Consider the following 18608-nt stretch of genomic DNA (forward strand, 5'->3'; position numbering starts at 1 on the left):
ACCTGTGTTTCATGCATCCCTGACTCCTTGCTATTGTATGCAAGCTCCAAATAATTTTTTTGATGCTTCATAACCACTCCAATCGCTAGCTGGTTATTGCCAATTAACAAATAGATTGATTAATTAGCTGATGATGCGCCAGGCTCCAGTGCATACTCAGAGCTCTATAGGCTTTAGAGTATTGGTTAGAATGCATTAATTTCTCTGGCTTTTCCACGTACATAGGAAAACGTACTATGGAGCAGGGAAGCTTGTGGGATTCCGCTTTCCACACCTTCCTCTATTCATGTCCTGTCCCTGCCGTCCCCGCCACCAGCCTGCCCAGCTGCCCCTTTGCTCCTCATCCCATGACTGAGCTGGCTGGCAGTGTTGCATATGTATACCCTTGCATATGTTTCTGGAGCCAACTTTATAGCAATGGAATATCCTCTTTTCCTAAGTGGGAAGCTGCTCTTTCCAACACACTCACGCTCTGCCTATGCACCCCTTTTTGCTCTCGCATGGAGGGAAACCCCCAATATTTTTTTTAATGAGACCTAAGCACCACAGCGGGTGGCGCTGTGGGTTAAACCACAGAGCCTAGGACTTGCCGATCAGAAGGTTGGCAGTTCAAATCCATTGCTCGGTCCCTGCTCCTGGCAACCTAGCAGTTCGAAAGCATGTCAAAGCGCAAGTAGATAAATAGGTACCGCTCCAGCGGGAAGGTAAACAGCATTTCTGTGCGCTGCTCTTGTTGCGCCAGAAGCGGCTTAGTCATGCTGGCCACATGACCCGGAAGCTGTACGCCGGCTCCCTCAGCCAATAAAGTGAGATGAGCGCTGCAACCCCAGAGTCAGCCACGACTGGACCCTTTACCTTTTAACCACCTGTAGATTTAAACTTCATTTCTGAATAAACACATAGAGCCCAGTAAAGGTCCATTTACATAGGACTGCAACTCTGCTCTGCCAGGTGATCCTCAGATTTTTTTTATCCAATTTTTAATTCTTCCTAGCCTGTGCTTTTTTGCTGATAGCATATGGGGGGAGGGGTTCATTGGGAACACATCAGGAAAGGGAAGAGCTAATCCCTGCCTCCCATCACACCACTGTTCCCAGCTGCAAGGCTTGACATATCAGCTTCAAACTTGAGAGACAGTACATAAGCAGCCATCCAGGAGCAACATCAGGCTACCTGCACAGGGTAGAAAGAGTAAATCTGAGCACTAAAATACAGTTTCTGCCTCACATGTAGTCTGAACCCAAGAATCTAGTTGTGATTCCTGCATTGCAAGGGGTTGGGGTCAGCTAACGTTTTCAGCCTGTTGTCTTTGTCCATGGAGTTTTCTTGGCAGGGATACTGGAGTGGCTTGCCGGTTCCTACTCCAGGTGGATCACGTTTGGTCAAAACTCTCCACTATGACCTGTCCATCTTGGGTGCCCTGCTCGGCATAGTTCATAGCTTCTCTGAGTTCTTCAAGCCCCTTCGCCACGGCAAGGCAGTGATCCATGAAGTGATCCATGAACTCCCAGAAGTGCAAGCTGGATTTAGAAGAGGCAGAGGAACCAGAGACCAAATTGCAAACATGCGCTGGATTATGGAGAAAGCTAGAGAGTTCCAGAAAGACATCTACTTCTGCTTCATTGACTATGCAAAAGCCTTTGACTGTGTTGACCACAGCAAACTACGGCAAGTTCTTAAAGAAATGGGAGTGCCTGATCACCTCATCTGTCTCCTGAGAAATCTCTATGTGGGACAAGAAGCTACAGTTAGAACTGGATATGGAACAACTGATTGGTTCCAAATTGGGAAAGGAGTACGGCAAGGCTGTATATTGTCTCCCTGCTTATTTAACTTATATGCAGAATTCATCATGCGAAAGGCTGGGCTGGATGAATCCCAAGCCGGAATTAAGATTGCCGGAAGAAATATCAACAACCTCAGATATGCAGATGACACAACCTTGATGGCAGAAAGTGAAGAGGAATTAAAGAACCTTTTAATGAGGGTGAAAGAGGAGAGCGCAAAATATGGTCTGAAGCTCAACATCAAAAAAACGAAGATCATGGCCTCTGGGCCCATCACCTCCTGGCAAATAGAAGGGGAAGAAATGGAGGCAGTGAGAGATTTTACTTTCTTGGGCTTCATGATCAGTGCAGATGGTGACAGCAGTCACGAAATTAAAAGACGCCTGCTCCTTGGGAGAAAGGCGATGGCAAACCTAGACAACATCTTAAAAAGCAGAGACATCACCTTGCCAACAAAGGTCCGTATAGTAAAAGCCATGGTTTTCCCAGTAGTGATGTATGGAAGTGAGAGCTGGACCATAAAGAAGGCTGATCGCCGAAGAATTGATGCTTTTGAATTATGGTGCTGGAGGAGACTCTTGAGAGTCCCATGGACTGCAAGAAGATCAAACCTCTCCATTCTGAAGGAAATCAGCCCTGAGCGCTCACTGGAAGGACAGATCGTGAAGCTGAGGCTCCAATACTTTGGCCACCTCATGAGAAGAGAAGACTCCCTGGAAAAGACCCTGATGTTGGGAAAGATGGAGGGCACAAGGAGAAGGGGACGACAGAGAATGAGATGGTTGGATGGTGTTCTTGAAGCTACCAGCATGAGTTTGATCAAACTGCGGGAGGCAGTGGAGGACAGAAGTGCCTGGCGTGCTCTGGTCCATGGGGTCACAAAGAGTCGGACACGACTAAACGACTAAACAAAACAACGTTTTCAGCAGGGAGCTGGTCCACTGTCCCTCAGACCTTGAGGGGGCCGGACTATATTTTTTTTGGGGGGCGGGGAATGAACGAATTCCTATGCCCCACAAATAACCCAGAGATGCGTTTTAAATAAAAGCACACATTCTACTCATGTAAAAACACCAGGCAGGCCCCACAAATAACCCAGAGATACATTCTAAATAAAAGGACACATTCTACTAATGTAAAAACACGCTGATTCCCAGACCGTCTGCGGGCCAGATTTAGAAGGCGATTGGGTCGGATCTGGGCCTTAGTTTGCCTACCCATGGTAGATGACCCGTGGTATCACTTCCAACTCTTTAATTCTATGATTCTCTTGGCCCCTGAAGTTACACTTTTTATATTTTACGTATTCAAGGATTATATTGAACCCCTGCGACTGTTACTCTGTTAAACATTTTGTAAGATGTCTGCAAATGGCGGCACTGTTTAAAATAAACAAAAAATCGCACACAAATGGACTATTAACTATTGCTAAATCAAGGACAAGGCAAAAACTTTTGAATAGTTTTCTTTGGCATTAGCTGAGAACAATACAGTGGTACCTTGGGTTAAGTACTTAATTCGTTCCGGAGATCCGTTATTAACCTGAAACTGTTCTTAACCTGAAGCACCACTTTAGCTAATGGGTCTCCTGCTGCCGCCACGCTGCCGGAGCATGATTTCTGTTAGCAGAGTCTGTAACATGAAGCGTATGTAACCTGAGGTACCACTGTAACATTATAGACACTGCTCAACTACTATTATTAGCAGCAGGATATCTTGCAACTTCAGAATTACAGAAGAGTTGAGAGCACTGCAACAAATCTATTATTGAATGTGTGTGAATCAGTAGAAAATCTTGTCTCAGTTGGTATAACTTGAGAGGCATTGCTACTGATGGTGCAAGAAATTTGGTGGAAAGTAAAACTGGTGCAGCTGCAAGAATCAGTCAAGAGAGAATGAAATTAAATGGCACACATCTCGTGCAATTTCACTGCATCATCCACTAGCAAGCTTTCCGCAGTAAGATTCTCCCAGTGTGATGTATGTTGGTTGTATCCAGCGTTAATCACTTATGGCATCATGACCTTGATTACTGTCAGTTTCAAAAAAAAATCTCTCAGAGATAAAAGCAGAATACGGAGATCCGTTGCTCCATGCAGAAGTCAGGTGGTTTAGTATTCCTCAGGTGGTATTTTAGTCTTTTTATGAAGTTGATGTCTTACTCATGGGCAGAATACAAGGTCGAGAAGTACTAATTTCTGACCCCAAATGGATTTTTGATTTGCCTTTCCTGATATCACAGAGCATCTGAATGCCTTTAATATAAGGTTGCAGAGAAAAGGAAAGCCTACTGTGTCTGACATGTATTCTGAGTTGAAAGCTATGGAAGCAAAACGATTTTTTTATTTTATTTTATGAAGCACGTTAGTAAACATAGCTGTTCAAACATTTCATGCAGTAACAAACTAAAATCTGAGGACGGAAATTCACAATTCCATGTTGAAAGATGGAACCTACTGCAGGTGGGGTTTCAGAACAGGATCACTGATTGCCAGAAGCACAGAAAGGAAATGATAACGTTTCAGAATCCATTTGAAGTGGCACCAGAAGGCGCAAGTGAAGTTTTTTTTCAAGTGGAACTCGCTGATTTTCAAGCCAGTGATTGCCTCAGAGACATAAACAAAATAAGCATTCTATTAAATACATTCTGACAAATACATTACAAAACATTCTATTAGATACGTTACAAAAGCCCATCCCAATCTCTTGCTCAAATGGCTCTGCTTCCTAATTAATACGCAATTAGTACTTGGTGATCAAGATAACATTCTCAATGAATGAATAAACCACATGACCAGGTGCTAATTTATTCTCACATAGTCTGCAAGTCATCAAAGGAGAGAGAGCGGAAGCCTGAGTGGTTATTAAATAATGTTCTTATGAACGGTTGGGTAACTCGCCCTTATTCACCACCAAAGTGGTGGCCCTCTTCTTTCTCAGAAGTTGTTGAGCAGAGCCTAAGGCAGACCACCCATCAGGGAGGTTGGTGTCATGGATTCCCTGCACTGGCAAGAGGTTGGAGAAGGTAACCTTTGAAGTTCCCTCCGTCCTCCATGGCAAAGGCTACAGTCCTAACCTCACTTACCCAGAAGACTCACAGAATTGTTACTATTATTTTATTATTTATATCCTGCCTTTCTCCCAGAACCAGGACTCAAGGCGGCTCACAAAAATTAAAGCAAACATGAATAAAACACAGAAAGCTAACAACATATATAAAAGCTGATGCTTAAAAGGGATTTAAAATATAGCAAAGTTAAATGGATATAAAAACAAACCCATTAAAATACAGATAAAAACAGCACAGCACTCTTAAAAGCCTTTCCTTAAAAGCAGCCAGTTCCCAATACAGTGGTACCTCGGGTTAAGTACTTAATTTGTTCTGGAGGTCCGTTCTTAACCTGAAACTGTTCTTAACCTGAAGCACCACTTTAGCTAATGGGGGCCTCCCGTCGCTGCCGCGCCGCTGGAGCACGATTTCTGTTCTCATCCTGAAGCAAAGTTCTTAACCTGAAGCACTATTTCTGGGTTAGCGGAGTCTGTAACCTGAAGCGTATGTAACCTGAGGTACCACTATACCCTGCAGGAATAAAACAGTCTTCATCTGCAGGTGGAAGGGAAAGTAGCCAGTCTTGTTTCTCTAAGAAGGGAGTTCCAAAGTCTGGGAGCAGCCACTGAGATGGACTGACTAGGACTTACTTCTGAGAAACAGGGATGGGATTACACTGGACAGTGGTACCTCGGGTTACGTACTTAATTCGTTCCAGAGGTCCGTTCTTAACCTGAAACTGTTCTTAACCTGAAGCACCACTTTAGCTAATGGGGGCCTCCCATCGCTGCCGCACCGCTGGAGCACGATTTCTGATCTCATCCTGAAGCAAAGTTCTTAACCCGAGGTACCATTTCTGGGTTAGCAGAGTCTGTAACCTGAAGCGTCTGTAACCCAAGGTACCACTGTACTTTTCTCTATGATAGTACAGTACAGTGGTACCCCGCAAGACGAACACCTCGGAAGACGAAAAACTCGCTAGACGAAGGAGTTTTTCGTTTTCTTAGCCGCTTCGCAAGACGCATTTCCCTATGGGCTTGCTTCGCAAAACGAAGCTTGCCCTGCAAGCTCCGGGGATAGCGGGGAAGCGCAGCGCGTCTTCCCCGCTGTCCCCGGACCTCTTTTGAAGCAAGGGGCAGCGGGGAGAAGATCGTTTCTCCCCATTGCCAGCCCCGCAATCTCCGGGGACAGAGGGGAAGGCGCGCGCGCGCCTTCCCCTCTCTCCCCGGATCCCTTTTGAACCAAGGGGCAGCAACAGGGAAAAGCAATCTTCTCCCCGCCCCTTGCTTTAAACAGGTCCGGGGACAGAGGGGAAGGCGTGTGCTTCCCCTCTGTCCCCGGACGGTCTCCATAGGAACGCATTGATTGATTTTCAATGCATTCCTATGGGAAACTGTGCTTCGCAAGACGAAAAACTCGCAAGAAGAAAAAACTTGCGGAACGAATTAATTTCGTCTTGCGAGGCACCACTGTAGTTGCTGTTTCCTTATTAGCCCTTGCTTTATACTGGGGTTTTTTAAATTATTGTCTATCACTTTGAGCAGTTTATAGAATCAAACAAGAAGAGCAGAATTTAAAAGCAAATTATAGTGACACAGTTGTAGTTTGTTTTGACCCTCCTGATTGCACAGATAGATAAATATACAAAATTATTATTATTATTACTACTATTATTATTACAGTATTCTTCTAGACTTGTTACCTCCACTGTTGGGAGGCATGTTGCTGGGAATCACAAATGGGGGAGAGCTGATGTTGCGCTCAGCTCCTGCTTGTGGGCTTCCCCATGGGGCATCTGGGTGGCCCTCTTTGGCCTGATCCAGGCCCAGCACGGCTCTCCCCGCGTTCTTAGCTGAGAGCCTTCCAAGCACTTCACACATATGGTATTGCTCACAACAGCCCTGCAAGCTAGGCCTGCGTTGTCATTCTCCATCTTGTAGACGCAGGAGAGCGGGCGCCGAGAGCGCGAGCATCTCCTCCAGGAAAGAGGTCACAAGGTTAAGCATATTTAGAACTGGGAGGCTCCGAATCTCTTCGGATGCGCGCCATCATTTGCAATCACGAGCCCTCGACGCCTTCTTCTTCCTCATGACTCGGGGCTGAACTGCGACGGAATGGAGCGGGGCCGGGCCACGTGGAGGGGCTTTCCCCTGAGCCGGCCTGGCGGGAGCATGTGACGCGCCCACTGGAGAGGCGAATGACACACCGAGGCCGAGGAACGACGCAGCCGGAGAGAGTGCGCCTAGCCTTGCGCAGCCGGTTTGCGAGGATCCCGTGACCCAAGAGAGTTCAACCACCTGCTGCGGCTCCAGCCGAACTCTCACCTACTTTCGTCACCGCCCGAGCGCAGCATTAACCCCTTGCGCAGCGGCCTGGCCTGTCTCTGCAGGCTCTTCTCTGACGCCACACCACAACCTGATCCAGGAAACGGAGTGACGGCCGGCGAGCGGGCTCACCTGCGAACCGCAATGCGGGAGCCGCTTCAAGCAAGCGGCTGCGGAGGAAGTGGGGTGGGTGTGTTGCAGGAAGGAAGGAAGCAAGGAAGGGCCGTGGCTCAGTGCCTGTTTTGCATGAGGAAGGTCCCAGGGTCAATCCCAGGTGGCATCCTGGAAATGGCCCCCGCCTGAAACCCTGGAGAGACAGCAGTGAAGCGTATAGAGCAGTGGTTCTCAACCTGTGGGTCCCCAGATGTTGTTGGACTACAACTCCCATCATCCCTGAGCTTGGCCTTGCTAGCTAGGGGTGATGGGAGTTGTAGTCCAACAACATCTGGGGACCCACAGGTTGAGAACCGCTGGTATAGAGCAATGGTTGGGCTTGATATAAGGTGGCTTCCTGTGATGTCACTTTCCCCAAAGTTTGGTGCTCAAACCTCTACACCACACTGTCTCTGCCAAAGGACTCCGCCTAAGCGCCTTGCCCACATCCGCAGTGAGCAACAGGCATAGCTTGCCAAGGCCGCCTCCACACCATACAGTTAAATCGCTACGATGCCACTTCAAGCAGGCATTGCTTGCTTCCCCCAAAGAATCCTGGGAAGTATAGTGTGTTAGGGGTGCTGAGTGTTGTTAGGCTGCCTCTCACAGAACTACAATTCCCAGAGTTCATTGGGAAGAGGGATTGACAGTTAAACCACTTTGGGAATTGTAGCGCCACTTTAAATGTATAGTGAAGGTGGGTTCTTGGTCACGGCTTTCTCGCCTTATGGTGAGAAGCTCTGCCTTTCCATTAAGTTATAGCCGTCATTTCTAAATCTGCAGCTATACATACACTTTCATTTTTATATTTGTTTCTGCTACCTGCTTTATTTGTGACCGTTACCAATTTTACAATGTTGGTTGGTTAATTTTGTCTCACATTTCCATAGTTGACTGCAATTTTTAATGTCATTTTTTTGCCACCTTGGGACTCTTGACTGAAGGGCAGATAACAAATCCCAATATCCCTCTCTTTTCCATCTGTACAATTGAAACGTTGGCAGCCCACATTGCAGAGTGGCTGCCTTGATAAACAAGATAAGCACTGAGAAACTGAGAACGTACTAGTGCCTCAGTTTAGAATGGAATACTATTTCAGTTTTCCTTTCCCACCCATTCTGAACCCCATCTGGTCACCACTAACTTTTGGGATAGAAAGATCAGATTTGGGGAAAATAGCATTAAAGTGACTAAATGCAAGCAGAATAGGAGCTTTTACAGACCGGGGGTGAGGTGAGGGAAATATACTCCTGATGGATTTAGCTCTTAACCTGTCTAGTTTTTTTACGATCATACATTTGGATCCGACTGGTCATGCTTTCAGATCCCAGACAAGAGAAAGAAGCGTACTGAACCACATAAGCAAAGAGAATCTACAATGCCAGATGACTTATAATGTATTACTGTTGAAACATTATTGATGTTTATAATGCCTATGAAGCTAGATAGAATGCACCCTTCTGAATAAGGAATTAGCCATGTCCCATGTCCAACCTATATAACACTGAATTTATTCATGGCTGCCTTGTTATTGGATATGGTAACGTTTCAGAGTTAATGTGTTTTACTCAGGTGTTTTAAACCACATCAAACCACAATGGATGTCAAAAAGAAACAGATATTTACAACCTTTGGAGAAAAGGAAAGTGAGCTTCAAGCGAAATTACTAAAAAATAAATACATGTGTTTCTATTTCTGTATTATTATTTGTGTATTTAAAGTGTGTGATTGTGTGTGGGTCAGGTTTCACCTGCTACTGGAAAGTGGATCCCGGTTATCCTTTCTACCAGGATAAAAAAAATGGAGAACAAGTCTGTCAATGGGTATGGAACATCCACACTCAGAAGCAGTCTGCCTCTGAATGCCAGCTACTGGAATGCAAACAATAGGGAGGGCTGTTGTCTTCCTGCCCTGCTTGCCAGCGTTGGGAATAGGACCCTGTACTAGGCAGGACTTTGCTCCAATCTAGCCTGGCCATTCTATATTTCTTTTGCTTATTTATTTCATTTATGTCCTGCCTTTCCTCTGAGGAGATCAGAATGGTGGATGTGGTTCTGCCTTCCCAAGTCTGACCTCACAATGCAGCCCCACGACATTGATTAGGCTGAAAGACAGTGCCCATCACCACAGTGGCTTTCATGTGTCCTTGCAGATGTGTTTGTTTTCCCACAACACAAGCCAACAATGGAATAAAATGTGAATAAATGAATGAGCTAACTGAGCAAATATGGACATATCAAACATCAATGAATGAACAAACCTGTTTTGCAAAAAAAAAAAAAAAAAAGACACTCATATAGAAACTGAAAATGGGTTTGTTGGAAAAATACAAACTGTAACAAAACAAACCCTTTTCACCCAGAGGATGGAAAGTCTCACACAATTCCCTGGTTTGCGAATCCAACTTTTTTCACTTTCATATTTGCATTTCAGAGTTACAAAGAAGCATAAAGAACTGACCATCAGGATAAAATCTATGAGAAAGTGGAAGAAAATATTTTCCATGGGTGATCAATGTATTTATTAATTCTTTGCATTTTTATCACAAGTGTGATGTAGTGGTAAGAGTGTTGGATGAGAACTTGGGAGGCTAGGGTTCAAATCCAGTGTTCAAAACTCCCATTGTTCCAGGCGCATTATGTGACAGAGAATTTCATTAGTGCGAGCAGTTTCTGAGCTCTGAGCGCAGTACTGTGCCTAAGATTTCAGATTAAAACTGCAGAGTTGAAGGAAAAGAGGATCTTTTTCTGCCTCCCCGTTTCCAGCTAATCTGAAGACTGGAGAAGAGACCCTCTTAAGAATATTAGGGGGGTGGGCAGGGGAAGGACTAGATTCTGTGAAAAATGAACGTAATAATTTAGCTGCAGTTCATTCTTTTTCAGCTTTGTATTCTCGTTATAAAAAAGCATGCTTAGACATTCTATTGTTGCGCCCATAGCCTAGGTTTAAGGTGCCATTTAGCTGCTAGCTTTCATATCTCATTTTCTAACACTGTTCAAATCCCTACTCAATCAGTCACTGTCTCTCAGCTTAGCCTACCTCACAGGGTGGTTGTGGGTATAAAAAAAGGAGGAGGAAAACTGTGAACGCCACCTTGAGGTCCTTTGAGAAAAAAGGTGGGCAATAAATAAATATTTTTAAAAAAAATGAAAAAAGGAGTAAATGTGTGATGAAGGCAGAGACATTATTTCAATCCTCCTATATTCTCCCTTAGAATATTCCACCTGGTTTTTTAAAAGGAAAAGTGATGTGTTGCCTTTCCTTCTGCAGGGATAAATATTGTGCAGTCATGATTGTGCTCGTGTTGGGATCAGGGTGGTTATATGCAATCCCTCTTTCAATACTGTCTTTGCCTTCAGGAGTTGGGGTCAGATATACTGCTTTGCTTCCAATCAGTGCTTGTCCCATAACTTCCTGCTGAATTCCTACAACTTTAATACCGCAAATGTTCTGGTTTATTTTTTGTCCCACTTTTGCTGTTCTAGAGCCTCTCTGGACATCAATTATTGTTTGTGGCAAGAATATTTTGCAGAATACACACGTAATAAAACACCAATCCGAAAGGGCCCCAAAAAGTAGGGTAAATATTTCAGTGACTATCATAACAGTGATATTAAAGAACTAAGCATAACAGTGACTAACAGAACAGTGATTAGTGTTAAAGTGTTAAAGCAAGAGGATGTGTAGAATTCACACGCGCTCTCCACCTCTCCAACCCGTCCTCCAAATCCGGCAGGAAGAGAGAAAAGCATGCAAAAGCTTTTTTCAAAACACAAAACCAAACAGTAGTTTGCTGCCACCACCCCCATATTTCCAGAACAGTCCCCAAAGAGTAACCCAAGGAGGGAGATTACTCTTCAGTCTTTACCAGACAACCCCACTCTATGTCACTTTACCGTGACACAGACAGAAATCCAACAGGCTCTGGTAGGTGACTAAGTAGATTAGGCACTGGTTCAGCTTCCCCGGCAGAAACGCACAAAAAATCCTTTTTCCAAATTTATTAAAAAGAAAGGGTATTCAAAACAAAAGTTACAGATCCCAAACAGAAAATAAAAACATGATTTAATATCGCTAACTATACTCTCAACAAGAACAGAAGCACAAGCATAATAGTTTCAAAGAAGTTCTCGGCTGAGGTGGTGTGCCAGGCCAGGTGGGCTGCGAATTGCAAGTTAGTTTCCTAAGGTTTTTTCCCCTTTGAACCCAGGTGGATTCAAAACTTAAAAGCCAATCAGTTCCTTAGATTAATTAGCAATTTGCCAATGGTTACATAGAGGGACAATAACTCAGGCTTGTTAGGAGACTCAACAGCTGAATCCTGTTTATCAAAAGGCCTTGAAGATTAAAGCATCCCCAGAACAAACCAGATTCTTTGAGTTGTAAATTAGCCAGAAAGCCCTCTCAATCTGAATCTGTGTCCCAGGCAGGCAGGTGTCAAGAACCACAAATCAGCTAGAAACTCTTTTTCCTGTAGGAAGGAGATGACCAGTTCACACTCTTAAAGACAGAAAGTCTGAAATTAAAGAACTAGATGCACATTCCCAGGATTCTATAGAGTTTGGCTCTCCCATAATGCTCTTCTGCATGAGCCAAAGTTCTAACCTGCTAAGATTTCCCAATATCACTACAGGATGTTATGGGATTTGGACAACGGTAGGATGCCTCAAAGCTGTCACCATTTTCCGGGAAGGATTCAAGCAAAGAACTGAAAAATATCTACCCCTCACAGAGCTACAATTCCCAGCACCCTTCATAACCTACAGTTCCCAGGATACTTTGGGCAGTGAGGTGATGTGCTTTAAGTGTATGGTGTGTACAAAGTCACCCCCTCTTCCAGTCAGGTATATATTTCTTTATTGGGCCAAGTTATGCTGGCTGCAGAGTATGCCAGCTTTAGAGTTTCACAGAACCCTTCAATGAATGGAATGAAAAAGCAGCCAAACTTCCACTGACCTCTCTCCTCCACTGATCTGTATGGCCCCCTCCTGCTCTCAGTCTCTGTACAATCTTCTGTGTTTCCGTTCCATATGACAGAGAGTTCTGTGGAACCCACCAGCTGGTGCATTCCCCAAAATATGCTGAGTTCCCCCCCCCCACCCGGCAAAGAGAGAATATTATACCTGCTGCATAATTCAAAATAAAATGTAGCACTTGGGTGCCTGCATTTCTATTTCATTAAAGAATGGAACAAACAGAGTATCAAATTTCATATTTTTGATACAGGATGCCTTCTCAATTAATGGAGCATGCGCTTCCCCATCTACAAAGGATGAAGACTAGAAAGATCAGTCAACAATGTTTGTTGTGTACAGAAGATCATTGATTGCGTACATGCCCTTTCCCTGTCCCACGTCATCCAAGGATGCCCCCCTCCTTACAAATCCTATCAAACAACTGTTTAGATATTTACAGTAAAATCTATTATTAGTAATAGACCATTAGCAGGGGCTAGAAGAAGAAAAAAAAGACTAGGTTAGCCTGACTACTCAGCTCCCCGCCCACTGTCGTTAAATAAGTAATCATAGTATAACAGAACTATTTCACGAATGCCAGAGGATTGCAGAATAAAGAAACCCTGCTAGGTAAGGGAGGAGGAAGTGAGTAGACTCAACTATTTCCCTAAAGGGAGGAGGGAGGAGGGAGAGCCTTGGAGTTTCCAGGTGTGTAAGTAACATCCCTGTTCCCCAGCATATAAATGGGAGACAGGTGTCAAGCTGGAGTCAGTTTACCTGTCCCTTGCAACTGACAATCACCCTCCAAGGGAAGCTAAGCCCAAGAGGCAGAGAAAGAGGAGCTCGTGGACAATCCACCTTAAGCATCACCAGCACCTGCTCACTGCCTCTTTCGAATCAGCCGAGATGGTAAGGATGCCACCTCTGCCACCTCCAGGTGCCCGAGGGAAATGCTCAGGGACTCTCTTACAGTTCCCACTCTGCTGGAGGAGGGCAAGGGAGAAGAAGCAGCCTTTCAGAAAGGAAACGGGATGGGTTGGATTCAGCGTTAGTCTGGACCTATTTTTCTTTCTTATCTGTTGTGATTTGCTAAAGTGCTTTTATGACTTGTGTGTGGACAGGGCTGGCGGTCAAACTGCTATCTGAAGAACATTATTCTTTTGTACTCAGTCAAGTACATGAACGATATCTGTTTTAAAGCTGTGATTCTAAGCACCCTCGCGGCATGTTCCTGTATCTCGATAGAATGTGTATGTTCCGTTCAAACTGAGATTTACTCACAAGAAAGTGTTGTCTTAAAATCAAAGGACTGTAACATTTAAGCATATGCTGTATTGATTCATTTGTGGCTTATTTCAATATGATAAAGTCTAGTGTGTTGGTAAATGGCCACAAAGTAAATAACCTTGGACCTAAAAATGTGGATAAGTAATGTTATAATAGAACATACTCATTCTCCCTTAGTGTGGGACAGTGGAAGAGACATCTGAAAAAATAGGAAGGGGGGAGAGAAAGAGAAAGACAGGTGGAAGATCTTGAGGAGAGACTGAAGGGGGAAATCCTGTACATGTCTACTTTGAAGTAAGACCTGCTGAGTTCAATGGGACTTACTCCCAGTGAAGTGTGTATGGGGTTGTAGGATGATAAAATGAAGTGCAGTGAATTCTATGTGTGGTAGCCAATACCGCAGAAGACAGAATCAGGAGTCAAGATAACCTTAACAGATTGGAGAACTGGGCCAAAACAAACAAAATGAATTTCAGTAGGGACAAATGTAGGAAGAACCAGCTGCACAAATATAAAATGGGGGACACCTGGACGAAAAGGATCTAGAGGTCTTAGTAGACCACAGGCTTAACATGAGTCAACAGTGTGATGCAGCAGCAAAAAGAAAGAGCTAATGCTATTGTAAGCTGCATTAGCAAAAGTATAGTGTCCTGATCAAGGGAAATAATAGTCCTGCTCTATTCTGCCTTATTCAGACCTGGAGTACTACTTCCAGTTTAAGAAAAATATTGACAAGCTGGAATGCGTGCCCAGGAGGGTGACCAAGATGATAAGGAAACCAAACATTATGAGGAATGGTTGAGGAAATTGGGTATGTTTAGCCAGCTAAAGAGGAGACTGAGAGGAGATAGCCATCTTCAAATAAAGGGCTGTCACACAGAGGAGGGAGCAAGCTTGCTTTCTCCTGCTCTGAAGGCTAGGACCCAAACAAATAGATTCAAGTGACAAGAAAGGAGACATCAAGAATAACTTTCTGACAGTAAGAGCTGTTTGACAGTGAAACAGACTCTCAGGAGAGGTGGTGGGCTCTCCTTGCTTGGAAGTTTTTGAGCAGAGGTTGGATGGCCACCTGCCATGTGTGACCTAGTTGAGATTTCTGCATTGCAGGGGGTTGGACTAGATGACCCTCGGGATCCCTTCCAGCTCTACAGTTCCATGATCTATGTGTGTTTACTCAGAGGAAGTTAAGCCTTAAGGTGCTCACTCCAGGAAAGTGTGCTTAGAATTGCAGCTTTCGGTTACTATTTTTTTCTGAACACAGAAAGAAAGTATCTCACAGGCCCAACAGAACATCACACCAAGAAGATAAAGAAGTGTCACATTTGGCTAAAGACATGATTTTAAACATATACATACATATAGCATCACCTGTGCCCATGGTGCTCTGCGGAATATAAAGAAATGGGTCCTTGCCCCAACTAGCTTACAATCTAAAAATTCTACACAAGGGGGGAAACAGAAAAATACTCAAGAGGAAGAATATCTGAAAACTTCAGTTCTCTCTCTGGGCTGGGACATAGGAATATAGGGAGTAGCCTTGTACCGAGTGAGACCCTTGCTCATCTAGCTTGGTATTGTCTACACTGACTGGCAGCAGCTCCCCAGGGCTTCAGACAGGGAGTCTCTCCCAGCCCTACCTGGGATGCTGGGGATTGATGCTTTCTGTGTACAAGGCAGATGCCCTACCATGGAGCTATAGCTCTCTCCCTTCTATTTTAAGTGTACTGTAAGAAAGAAGTTCAAAACTAGTTGAACTAAGGGTGTCTCCTAATTAATCCTAGCATGGATGAACAATGTTTTCTCTCCAACCACCATCTTCAATCCCTCTTGTATAGTTATATGCATCTCTTTCTTCCCCTTCCAGCGGTCCCTTTTGCTTGCACTGATTCTCCTTGCCTGGGCAGAGGCCAAGCGACTGGGTGGCCACCACCGACACCACCAGAACTGCTTTGCCGCAGAGGATGTGCAGGAAGGGTATGTGCCCACGCTGTTCCGGAGCAGGGCCACACGGTGGGAACGCCAAGCTCCCGTGCAGCTGGTGCCCTACGTGGAGGGTGAAGAGGCCAGTCCACGGAGGCAGCGGAGGCACCATGAGACCACCTGCCCCGATCTGAAGGTCCAGGGCACTCTGAACAGAGAAATCCACGAGCGCTCCATCTCACCATGGACATACCGGTAAGGGCACAAGACATAAAAAGCAAGGGTGAGCATCTCAAGTGGACAGGTGCTGAGGCAGTTTTAGGGTAGCATGTCCAGTGCGGCTGCACTGGGCACCACACTGCTGTAGAAAGGAGCGCAAGGTGCAGGGGGGGGTGCGCCAGATTTTAGTGTCACACAGGGCGCTGCTGAAATTTGAGAGCCCAAAGTCTGCCACTGACAAATGTGAGTGTACTAAACACCACAACCAAACGGTAGTCCCCCAGCCCACATGGCAACTCTTTGACTCTTGCTAGGGTCTGTTCCCAAACACCCCTAATAAGGTGCATCCTATCATTTTAATTTTATAAAGATCTTTATATTTGTGTGTTTTTAAAAAAAATCAGTGCAGTTTACAACAATTATATGTAAGATTTTACAATAAAAATATGAAATGTTATAATGATAAAATCTGAAATCAGCCAACTGTTAGGGAGATATATATTCTGATTGCCAGATTAAGCCTGACAGAATAGAAATATATTCAGCAGGTGTTTAAAAGTTGAAACAGAAGGTGGATCAAGTTTATACAAGCGAGCCAGAGATGTAGGAGAAGTCTTAGAGGAAGGAGAAGTCTTAGCAAAAGCGGCTTGTCGTGCAAGGAAAAGAATTTGCAACAAACTATAATTTCCATAATTCCTTGAGGGTGGGAAGATAGAAGTCATGACAGTTAGACAGCTATTAAGGCTATTGTTGTGGTTTTGAGTTCGCCTCGCTCACTCTTCTTTCTCCATTCTTTTTTAACTAGTATTGATGAAGATGAGGACCGCTATCCACGCAAACTGTCCATTGCAGAGTGTCTCTGCAAAGGATGCATTGATGTCAAGACAGGACAAGAGGTGACCTCGCTCAACTCTGTGCCGGTGTTCCAGAACATGATGGTGCTGCGACGCAAGCCGTGCCAACACAACGACGAGGCCGCTGGCTTTACCTTTGAGGTGAAGTACATCGATGTGCCCGTGGCCTGTGCCTGCGTCCTCCCCCGATACAGCAGCTGAGCGGGTGACAGTCTGCGCAACCAATGCTCCTATGGAGCAGTTTCATATGCAGCATGGTCCAAATCTAAATCTGTTTTTCTGAATGCAGCAGCATCACATGTCCCAGTCATTGTGTTTGTTTTAAAGCACTTGTTCATTTCAACTCTAAGGATTATTGTGGTCCTGCCCCTTTGGGAGGAAGGGCGGGGTATCAGTGTAATGATGATAACAAAATTGCTGCCCAACAGCTCTGAGTCATCCCTGGAGGTCAGGAAGGGATTTTAATCAGGTTCCCTTATCCCTACTCCCCCTCATAGCCTAGAGCCCCTGGTCCCACCCATCAGATGACAGTCTTGGGACATGTCAGCACTTTTTCACCAGGAGGGAGCAATGGAGAAACTGCAGTCCTAAGAGCAAAAAACAAACAAACAAAAAACCTTTGGCACCTTAAAGATTTTTCTTTTAAAAATGGCAGTAGCTTCCATGGGCACTTCTAATGCCACAAGACTCTTGCATTGCTTTTGCTGTAGCAAACTAACATTGCCTACCCTTTTGCATCCTAAGAATAAGGGGAAAGGCTGTAGCTCAGTGGTAGAGGTGCTTAAGGCAACAGTATCTTTTGAAGTCCTCCTTACTCTCTACCTGTCAGGCAGAATGCGCTGGTGGCTGGTGCCAGTTGACGCTGGTGAGGCAGCAGGCAGGGAAATCGACAGAAGGTGGTGCCAATGACAGGCAGAGCCACTTTCTGATTGATTGCAAGTAAGTAGGCAGGCAGCGCCCTATTCACCCAAATGGACCAGCAAAATGTGCATTGATGGAAGGGACTGATCCTGGTAGCTCCTCCCCATATGATTGTTTTTGACCTATTTATTTATTCGTGTTTGTATTTATATTATTTATGTTTGAAGTTATCAAGTGCTTGTTCTGGTTATTTATTGATTTTGTTCCCTAGTAGCTCTCCAAGGCTTTGCCGAGAATTTACTGAGTCCATATCTGTGATCTCTTGCTGCTGGTGCTGTCTTGAAATGTGTCCCCCACTCCCTAGAAAATCTTTTTTCCCTTTTGAATAGAAGCTTACATTTTCCTGCTTCGTTCTCAGGGCATTTTAGAACTTTTTCTGGGCGTGGGGCTTTGAGCTTACCTTATCCATCTGAGGTGGCTGAGGCCACTACATTTTTACTTTCTTACTTACTGGTAAAACGTTTCCTCAGCGCTCCTCAGCACCCACCAACTGCCCACACTTTCTGATCTGCGAAAGCCCCATGGGAGGAGCTACCTCATGAGGTCTTCTCCTGAGCTTTGACTGACACGTTGGCAGCTGGGGTGGCTGCAGAGTGCAGACCATTCCTGAGGTAATTTGTGGAATGAAAGAAAGGAAACTCCCCCTCAGCCACCTCAAAGATTAAGGCAAATGCTTCAAAAACCCAGCACAGGCTGTCAGGATTTCACTGAGCCTTTCTGTCCTCCTTGATAAAACCTCAACTGTGATATCTTTTTCCCCCCCATTAGTTGAGACATTTTTCAGGACAGCACCAACCCCCAGCACAGCAGGGACAATCTTGGCAAAAGTGTGCCAGCAAACAGCCTGACCAAATATGCCAAACTGCAGCAGGGATCCCATGGCTTGGCTGTCTGTTGCAGCTGATCAGCACAGCCAACCCTGTGGCCTGGTGCGATTGTCAGCTTCAGCTAGGTGCTGGTGTGCAGCATGCTGAGCTGCCAATCTCATCATAACAGAAATGGTCGCAATGTCTTCTTGTGGCAGAAATGGGCCTTGTAGGTGGAAGACCCAGCTCAACCCTGTCTTACAGCTGTCTAATTCCAGAGTGCCGAGCATCATACTAAAAAGAGAAGTGGTGCTTGACATTGCTGTGCAACTG

General features: G+C 45.0%; 1 protein-coding gene across 1 annotated transcript; it reads left to right on the plus strand.

Moving 5' to 3' along the window:
* The first annotated feature begins 12970 nt into the window (after window positions 1-12970).
* On the plus strand, window positions 12971-18608 carry IL17C (interleukin 17C). The gene is made up of 3 exons (XM_082229440.1): window positions 12971-13177; window positions 15420-15730; window positions 16500-18608. Exons 1-3 carry the CDS (start codon window positions 13175-13177, stop codon window positions 16747-16749), a joined length of 564 nt encoding a protein of 187 aa, XP_082085566.1. The 5' UTR covers window positions 12971-13174; the 3' UTR covers window positions 16750-18608.

The sequence above is a fragment of the Podarcis vaucheri genome, assembly GCF_965113315.1.
Source record: "Podarcis vaucheri genome assembly, chromosome: 7".
NCBI lineage: Eukaryota > Metazoa > Chordata > Lepidosauria > Squamata > Lacertidae > Podarcis > Podarcis vaucheri.

Excerpts from the sequence above, each read along its gene's own strand:
- IL17C (XM_082229440.1), top strand. Across the intron at positions 15,731-16,499 it reads ATCTCACCATGGACATACCG|TATTGATGAAGATGAGGACC; the intron begins GTAAGGGCACAA and ends TTTTTTAACTAG.